The sequence below is a fragment of the Neltuma alba genome, unplaced genomic scaffold (genome assembly GCF_004799145.2).
Source record: "Neltuma alba isolate B1F8T4 unplaced genomic scaffold, ASM479914v2 tig00013603_pilon, whole genome shotgun sequence".
Classification (NCBI taxonomy): domain Eukaryota; kingdom Viridiplantae; phylum Streptophyta; class Magnoliopsida; order Fabales; family Fabaceae; genus Neltuma; species Neltuma alba.
Window position 1 is genome coordinate 65835 of NW_021637796.1, and position 9613 is coordinate 75447.

The 9613-nt window shown below is 34.5% G+C and overlaps 1 protein-coding gene across 1 annotated transcript; it reads right to left on the bottom strand.

Moving 5' to 3' along the window:
• Positions 1-5340: 5340 nt before the first annotated feature.
• LOC114738519 (ABC transporter G family member 11-like) lies at positions 5341-8630 on the bottom strand. Its single transcript, XM_028926590.1, has 8 exons — positions 8270-8630; positions 7796-7875; positions 7245-7715; positions 7054-7140; positions 6822-6947; positions 6507-6701; positions 6337-6426; positions 5341-5991 (listed from the first exon to the last, which is right to left on the bottom strand). The coding sequence occupies exons 1-8, from the start codon at positions 8577-8579 to the stop codon at positions 5341-5343; spliced, it is 2010 nt and encodes a 669-aa protein (XP_028782423.1). The 5' UTR covers positions 8580-8630.
• Positions 8631-9613: the final 983 nt, after the last annotated feature.

Consider the following 9613-nt stretch of genomic DNA (forward strand, 5'->3'; position numbering starts at 1 on the left):
TAAATTACCCCTATGGATACTCCCTCAACCATAATCAAGTAGAAGAGAGAGAGAGGGTATTAAAAAGATGATTATGGTATTTTAGGAAAAATGTGTCACTTTTCTTATAATTAACTAACTAACCTAACTTCCTTAATCTAATCAAATTAGTTAAATGGATCTTATATTAAAGACCGGAGTAGTATTAAAATGGGTAGACAGGCCGTTCACACCCTTTAATTGGAAGATAATCTCGTATTTTAGGGGTTACTCAAGAGTAAAAAGATCAATTTGTAAGACAAAGAGCCAGCGCATTTATCACAGCAAAAGCAAAAAAAAAAAAAAACAAAGGCGAGCCAATCCATTTAAACCCACTTGTTTTTTTTTTTTTAAATAATCAAGACTGGGTAAATTATTAAAGTAATTTATCATTATTATTCCCAAAAAGAGAATCGCGAGTACACTGCCATGTTCACGAGTCTAAACTAAATAGCACAGTACGTTACATCGTTTTTTTACACATGTATATATAATAATATGAAATATGACATTTTTAGCAGTTAGTTTTTCCTTTGATTTCTATATGAATTTGTCTACTTAGTTTTAACACGCTGCATATATAAAAATGATTGCATTTGAACACATGGTATTTTATTTATACAACAAGACATTTCATTAACTTTCGTTTTAAATATTTTATTTATAAATATTTTTTTATGAGACTATTTTTATTGAATATTTAACTTAGTTTTTATTTTGTTTAGATTCCTGTCCAAAAAAAAAAACCATTTGCGTGAAAAGAAGGTGAATTACTTAGCATTTGTCATGCTTATAATTTGAAGTTAACAAAGAAAAAATAGTAGTGTTTTTTATATTAATTTTAATGATGAATGGATTGCTAGAACAAATAAAGAGGGTGTGGATGAAGTGGATGATCAACTTAGGGGAAAAAAAATAATAGTAATAATAATAATGATGATGATGATGATGATGATGGAGATGAGACAAGTGGAAATTACAACGGTGAAAGTAAAGAATATGAAATGATAATCCAACATTTAATTGTGGTTGAATTTATCAATCACTTTTAAAATGAGGTTATGTTTAGTAACTTTTGATATATGGACTTTTTATAAATTTGTATGTTGAGTGCGAAATCAAAAAACTATGAATGTTGATGGATTTGATTACGTTGATTTAGATCTGAAGTATATTTAAACCAAATTATTGTCATTTTTTGCATTTTAATTAGTTAATTATATATTTTTAACAGCTATTTATTGATAAAAATAAACTCGGAACTAGTTTTAGTGCTCATCAAAATGATTAGCACCATAAGCTTATCAGATTTGAACCATCTATATCTGATTTGAATGGTCTAAATTTAAAATCTTTAATTAATTATTTTTAAATAAAAAACTATTTTTTGAAAAAATGATAGTTAAAAGATTATCTCTATTTTAGATTTTATACATATTAAAATAATTATTTTGAATAAATAAAAATTGAAAAAAATTAAATTCAGACTATCCAAATGAGATACGGACTATTCAGATCTGATAAGTTTGGAGTGTTCATCAAGATGATGAGCATTGAAACTAGTTCTAAATAAACTCTTGTGAGTTTACATTCTAAATTTATGTCCAATTAATAAACTCATGACTTTGATAATTTTAGTTATGTCAACTTATTGAAGTTGCAAGTCTTGACAATAAAATTTCAATCCTCTGATAGTCCACCCAATCTGGACAAAGAACAAGAAGTGAATATGTGATATCAAAGCTTGATAAGAAAGAAGCTTACGAAGACATTGTCTCTCCAAATCTCACTTACAAAAACTTGCCCTTGAATTGAACCTCGCATGGGTTTATATACAAGTTGGAATCAAATCCAACGGTCACAATTATTTTTGGTGTATAGAAGCATGCTACGTAAGTAGAAAAAGAAGTGTGAATTGAAAACAACGATGTTAGCTTCAAACAATGCAAACTAATGATTTTTTTTTTCCCAATTGCTATAATACAATAATTAGTTCAATACTTCAATGTAAGAAGCATGTGCTTGGCCACAAAATAATAATCATATATTAATCTAGAAATTACAATAGAAGAGAAAAAGGAAGGTTTGTGATGATTTTAAAATCTTTTATACATAATCTAATATCCTTATGTTTGAAGATAATCAATTTGATTGTTGTAGTTAGACTCTATTATGGATTTTTGTTTTACCACATTCTCCAAAAGGCCCTCTTATCTCTTGCTTCTCCGGGTTCGGAAATATGAAAGAAAGAACCTAGAAGAAAGTATTAATGTTAACACAAAAAAAAAAAAGGTGATATTCTCACAACCTAAAATTTTTTGGCTAACTGAGAGTTCATTTCCTTAAGCCCCGTTTGGCAGAGTATTGGAAATCCCCTATAAGCTAATTTCACGTAAATCGAGACAAAACTTTTCTTACATATTTGTTCCGTGTTCCATAAATCATTATTAAAAAGCAGTTGATAAACTACTTATAAGTTGTTCTAAATAGGCTTTTAATTTTTTTTTCCCCTTCCCATACCCTAACCTACGCAAAAAAGCAAAAAATGAAAGAAAAGTACAACTATACAACCGATTGTTAGATAAAGCGATAAAAGAATTGCAGCAGGTACATGTAAGTAGCAATGAGCATAACTTCAAAAATGGGTTACTATGAAAGTCATGAATAAAAGCTAAAAGATTGTGAGCAGTAGGAGCAGAGACGAAGCCTAGGGTGCACATAACATAAAAAATATGAAAATGATAATCACGTTGATATTGCTAATTTTTTACTGATTTTTTTTATTGTTTTGATTTGTCTGTTTTGTTTAGTTTTTTTTTTTTTTTCTAGTTTTGACAATAAGTTATTAGTGTTTAAGCTCTCTTTGTATGCATCATTAGTATTTAATGTTTGGTTTGTATTAGGTTTGAAAGTTGGAACAACATTTTGACATTTTATTTGCATTAATTTTGAAAGCTTAGGTGATAATTCCTAATATTTATAAATTAGTTATTGTGAAACATATTAAAATAATATCTAAATAAAAAATATACTCCCTCATTAGAAGTAATCTTTCAAAACCGTACTAAAAAAAACGAAACTGGGCTAAACAAGTTGGGTTTAAAAACCCATTTTCTTATGCGTCTCAGGCCGGTTCAGTTGTGCTCTCAGGCATTTAATGCGGCTCAGCGCGGCGCTCAGCCTCTGGATTCTTCATCACCGTGCTTTTTGTTGTCGCCCGCGGTCGCCTCAGCAAGCACAATTGAGCAGAAGGCGAGCGCCTAAATCTTCACAATAACAAAGTCATAAGAGAATCTACTACAGCATGATAAGGCACCAGATGGTTGAATTATTCAGGATAACATCAGAGTTCGTTCAAATAGAGATTTCGGAAATTGATTGAGGTGAGGATCTTTCCTTCTACCATTTTTTCATGACTCTTCTAGAAACATCGACAACCAGATAAAGGCTACAAACCCGATCAAAATCCAGCATGAGCTTTGGTTTTTGGTGATCAACTTGCCTATGTTGGGTTGGGGCATGAATCATTATATAATATACAATTCTATAGCAAGCTTTGTTATTTGTATTTGAAGTGTTTTTAAAGTAGATTCCAGCATGTTCTGCATCATATTTACTCACTTTCCTCAAGGTGCACTTGTTTACATGTTTAATCTTGTTGATTTCAAATGAAAACGTCTGGTCCTTTTTGGCTATCGGAGTAGGGGCTTAATTGCTGATCTCTGAACTTCCTGTAACAAAGAATTTTTTTGTGTGTTTGTAAACAGCAAGAAAGCATTATTATGTGCCTTTGTTCTACTGGTTTAATGCTGTACTTTCAGTCTGTTTGTTATGGCCAAAAAGAAAACTTGTTATGAATTGGAATTGATAATAAAATGCATAAACAGGGACCTGTCAAGTTACATATATTGCACAATATATAATTAACAATGTAACAGCCAACACCTTCCTAGTAACAATCTGCCGGCGTTGCTGCAATATGTCTAGCTCAACGTGCGACGTATAAAACAGAGGTAGATGCCCAGAGAAGAAAGCAGCCAACGAATACGAGTGAGAACTAGCGAACGCCCTTCTTCTTTCGACAATTTCTTCCCACGTACGACCTGCGATGGTTTTCGGAGGCAAAACTATGAATTTCCCGCTCACCTGGAAAAATACGGGGAGATTGAAATTAATTTGCAACGCACGACTCTAGATTAAAAAGAGAAAATTGCCCTGGCTGTTTTTCATCCTAAACGCTGCGATTTAATTAAATGGAGGGTAAGTGGAGAGGAGTTTCAGTGGAGAGGTTCTACGCCGCGCGTGTTTGGCGTCTTGGTGCCTTGATTGCCATCTGCATCTGACCGTAATCGGCGATGCGAAAATGAAGGAAAAGGAAAACCACATAAGGTCAATATATCCAATTTGCGTCCAGCTATATATAATTTTGTATGAATTTTAATTAATTTTCTGATTAGTTTAATTAGTTTGAAGACTGTTTATCATATCATAATCATAATATTATGTAAAAACGGAAATAAAGAATTGAAGTATCAAGCATAATTTGATGACATTCTTCACTGGCAGTTCTGGTTCCTTCTTCCTTGCCCCTAGTTTAAGGGTAGAACCCAACAGCTCGTTACCCAGACAACGGAATGCAGCATTTGAGTTGGCCATTCCATGCCGTTCCCTCAAGTGTGAGTTCCGCTTCATGATCTTGTCTTCTTCTAAAAGTTGTTGTGTTGCTGGTAAAAGAATAAATAATGCATTAATGATGAGATTGTTGTAAATTCGCTATATTGTATTCTCATTGGCTATCGTCATTTGTTATTTGTAATTTGCAAATGGTTATAAAGTTGTGTTTTGTCCAATTCCTTGACAGTAACTGCGGGTTTTATCAAGTTATAGGCAATGGTTGCGATTTGGGAAGTAGGAAATCGAAATGTTAAAAACGGTGTTTGAATGTGTGTCTTCTAACTGCTACACTGAGTGCTGATTGATTGGAGAATGCCGGCTGGGGTGGGTTTTATGGAAGAAATTCTCATACAGGTTTGGGGAATATATATAAAACAAAATGTTGATCAAGGTATTTATATATAGACATATAAGTATATCAGAAGTTTTTGACACACTCATGTTGACTTATAGTTAACTTTCCCCATAGATATTTACAAATTGTGACTGCTTGAGAATTTCTTGGTTGTTTGCTCCCTTGCAGTAGGAATTTGACATGTCCAAACAATATCTTACGTAATTTAGGAAGAAAATAACACTAACACACGCTACCCCTGACCAACCTATTGTTTTTTTACCTTAAAATGTGACATTGGGTGTCTAATTGTGCTAATCTCTGCGGGTCACCATGATTTTGCTTGGGGGACAACCAATAGCTGCAACCATAGGCTTTGCATTCTCCTTGGTCTTAGTGATGGCCAGGAATAGAAGCCGATATAGAACAATCATTCCAAGCAGGATTGCAAGGTCAACCCACTTAGAGTAGCCCATTTCCACTTGCCATGTGTTTGTCAGAATTTCCCTGCCAGTAGTGGTTTTGCTGTCTCCATCATGATCACTGGCAAATGTTAAACCTTCAAATTCATTCTTGAACAACCCTTGGACGGCATACTTGTGGAATGAAACATAATATAAAGGGTATCTCCAAAATGGTTTGGGGAGATTGTTTGGCAGTCTATAGAAACCACCAAGTAATATCATGACTCCTTGAACTCCACCGACAATGATCATCCCCATTATGAAATTGGAGAAGAAGCTCCCAACAACCATCATGAGGCTCTCAACAGACATAACAGTGGCAAACAACACAGAAGTCAGGAACAAAAAGTGTTCAAGTCCTTTGTGCAGGCCAGAAAGGCAATAAACTATTCCTCCAGGTATCAGAGATATCAGTAGCATGTATGGAATAGCAGATAATGTGTTGCCAATCAGAAAACCAGTAACACCATAGTGTCCATCCAACCTCTCTCGTTTAAATACCTGACACGACGACGAGAAGAAGTGATAGTGAGTACAACACTTATAGGATAATGTATTTACGGTCATGTAATAGAAGCTCAAATGCAAAAGTGTACTGCTTTTGGTTTTTGTTGGCATTTGAAGCTTTGCCTTTTGCTCTGGATTAAATCTCTTCTTCAGTTGATTATAGGATACTTTAGGATTTCCTTTTTATTTTTTGATGAGTCAAACTGAGGTTAATATTAAGAGAAAATACCACCTTTCTTAGAAAGCAGACTAACTCATCTGGTTAAAGTGCAATGCTTTGAAACTAAGACACGTTTAATTTTTTCTTTCAAAGATTAGACCATGAGAACAAAACATTACCTTCATTTCCTCTAAAAATGGAGGGAATCCACCGATAAGGGTTATGAAAGTGAGGACTGAAATAAAAAATGTGAGCAGCGATCCTCTAGCCTGGAGTGCATTGGAAGATATTAATAGCAAACTTTGTGCATTAAGAGCCACACATAAATGTATTGCTTTACTTCTCTAACCTGAATAGATTCAATACTTGAGCCCACGTTATAGAATATCGTACCCAGACTTATAGCTATTGCAACATACACAGCAAGACGTAACCAGTAATTGCTTATGTCCCGGTACATATGCAGGGAAGATCTTCTTATAAGAACAAGGCACTGGGTAACGAATGCAGCATGGGTTCTCTTTTTCCCAAATGCATCAGAATCCTGTAGTTTATTTAGAAGTTAGTATTTCTTGGATTTCAGTCTTCTTGGTGGTTGAATTTTGAAAAATTATGCATCCTTGCTGTTTTATGGTTTTTGCTATGAATGTAACACTAAACTTACACTTTTGCTTATGTCTTCCACTTCCTTCAGAATTTGTTTGCGAATTTCAAATGACTTGTAGGACTCCACAAGGATATTAATCGCTTCTTCTGTGGTTACTCTTTTACCAAAGCCTTCTTCAGGATCCTGGAAGTGATAAAAGTAAATTCATGTTTTCTCTAGCATCATCCAAAAGGTTTGAGTGTGCTGCTGTAGGTTTCACTTTAAATCCAAGCAAGGGTAAAAAGCTTACCTGCTCAAAATCCTTGTTTATGATCTTTAAGAAATGATCAGAAGGATTGTAGAGGCTTGGGCAAGGAAAACCATTTGAAGCGAAGAACTACAATAAATCAAAGCAGAGCTTCGGAAGTCAATTTAAAATCAGCTTTTCTTGTGCTTTTTTGGAAATATTTAATGACGTAAATAAGGATTCTAGTTTCTGACCTCATTTGCCTCAGATGCAGGGCCAAAATATACTGTTTCACCAGAAGACAGAAGGCAGAGATTATGGAAAAGTTGAAAAACTTCACTGCTAGGCTGATGGATAGATGCTACAATTGTTCTTTCAATGCCATCCCTTATGTTTAGACTGGCAATTCTGCTCATAACATAATAAGAAGCTGCACTATCAAGACCACTAGTTGGTTCATCGAGGAATAGAAGTTTCGGGCGTGTTATAATCTCAATGCAAATGCTAAGTCTTCTCTTTTGTCCACTGCTAAGGCCTTTTGAAGTCCACCTTCCAATCCTTGTGTTGATGGCATCTTGTAGACCCATTTCTCTGAGTGTAGAATCCGCTCTCTCCTTCTTCTCTTCCATGGACATTGAATCTGGAAGTTGGAGCTGGCATGAATAATATAAAGCTTCCCCGGCTGTTAAGGTTGACAACATAGCATCATCTTGGGTGACATATGCCTGTTTTTGCAGGGGGAGGGAGTGAGGTCAGTGACACTCTTACTTAAATCTTTTGGACATAGCTTTCGGAATTTTCTTACTGATGTTCCATATGCTAGTGCTTGTCTGTGTCCATTGATTAGAATCTTCCCTGTTTGCTGCATGTTTGAATCTAATCTTCCTGCGATAATAATTAATAGCTTGCATTACAACTGCTTAAGTCTTAAGCCAATTAATCAACTCAGCAAATGATAGAAAGTTAGTTGCCTTACACTTAATTTCCCTTTAATCCTTAGCATCAAGAGAAAAAACATGTGATACTAATAAACACCTTCAAACTTGATCTCTATAGCATGGTCCTTCTTTTGCGCAGGATTATTTTGTAGTTTTCACATCAGTTATCAAACTACTCTAAACAGGAGAACTGAACATCAAGTTAAAGATAATTCCAAACTGAAAATGCCCAAAATATGCTTGAACGTCATTTGGAAATTGGAAGCAATGCAAAAACAGTATCATCCAGTATATTATTTACTTTGAGATTCATATAGGGGGGTGTCATAAAAAAGTGGAACCTGCTAAAGCATCAAGGAGTGTGGTTTTGCCGCATCCTGAAGGACCGATTACGGCCAAAAGCTGTCCTGGCTTGGCATACCCAGTCAGACCCTGCAATATTGGTTTTTTACTCTTTCCGCTTCCAACAGTCACCCACAAGTCTTCCCATGTCGTGAAAACCCCCTCATCCTCTCTCTGAGTACCTTTGCTTCTATCTGTTGGCTGGATCACCGTGTTCTCAAATGTAGTAATAAACTCTAGACTGGTTTGTAGTTCTACAACTTTAGAGTTATTATCTGGTGCTACAGGTGGATGAAGAAGGGAAGCCATGGAATATTTTCTATTTTCTGTGTCTGTTATAAGGGAGGAAGGTGGAAGAGAACTTGGCCGACTTGAATTGCAGAGGATGAATTTATAGGAACAGTTGTGTCTACTAAGAACAACTAGTCAAGATGGACAAGATGTGTAACACATCTATTATAAATTTATTTTACTTGATAAGATAGATTTCCTCGAGAACTTATGTGTCTCTTTATTTTGAGATTCCATTTTTGGTTGCTAAATCATATTATCATCTTTTTATTGCAAAATTATGATTACCAGAACTAAGATCCTGGATGAAATCCATTTCGACAGAAATATCTTGCAAACAACATAACCTGTGCCCAAAAACAAGTTTAAAAATGAAAATCAATTAAAGTTAACAGTAAAAGGAAATCCAATGATACTGTTTAGCTTAGATCTATCTATATTGACTTGGGTCATGTGCTAAAACTTATTTTGGTAAACTTGTGCGTTAGTTGTTTTGTTGCTTGTGTTCTTGCTTGGAATTTTCTTAAAAGATTTATTTTTAATTTTGTAAGTTAGTAAGATTTAATATTATTAGCTTAACTTTAAAGAGATGAATATCATTTTTTTCAAAGAAGGAATGATATGTATGGACCCTCACCCTCCTCAATCGTTTTCATCTGAGCTTCAGGATCTGATGTCGGACAAAGCTGAGATGCATAATGATAAAGCAAGTTCACTCCATAATGGCCTATCACATATATTGAATGAGACTGTGTTCATGATTAGCCTTATACAAGAATAGCCTTGTGATTCCAATAATTCCCGAACTGCATTATTAACTACAAGTTGTATGATGCATGAGATATGAAAGGATGTACACATATTAAAGAGACAAGATGTATATAAAATGAGTATGTGTGTGTGTGTTTAGTTTTAAAAACAAACAATTATACTTTTTGGTTTGGCGTGGTGGCTTTGCTCAAACCATACACGCGTCTAGGTCTATTTTCAAGTTGAGAATAGCTTTATAAGGCTGGCTTGGAATGGTGTGACGTTCAAGAAAAAAATCCCAA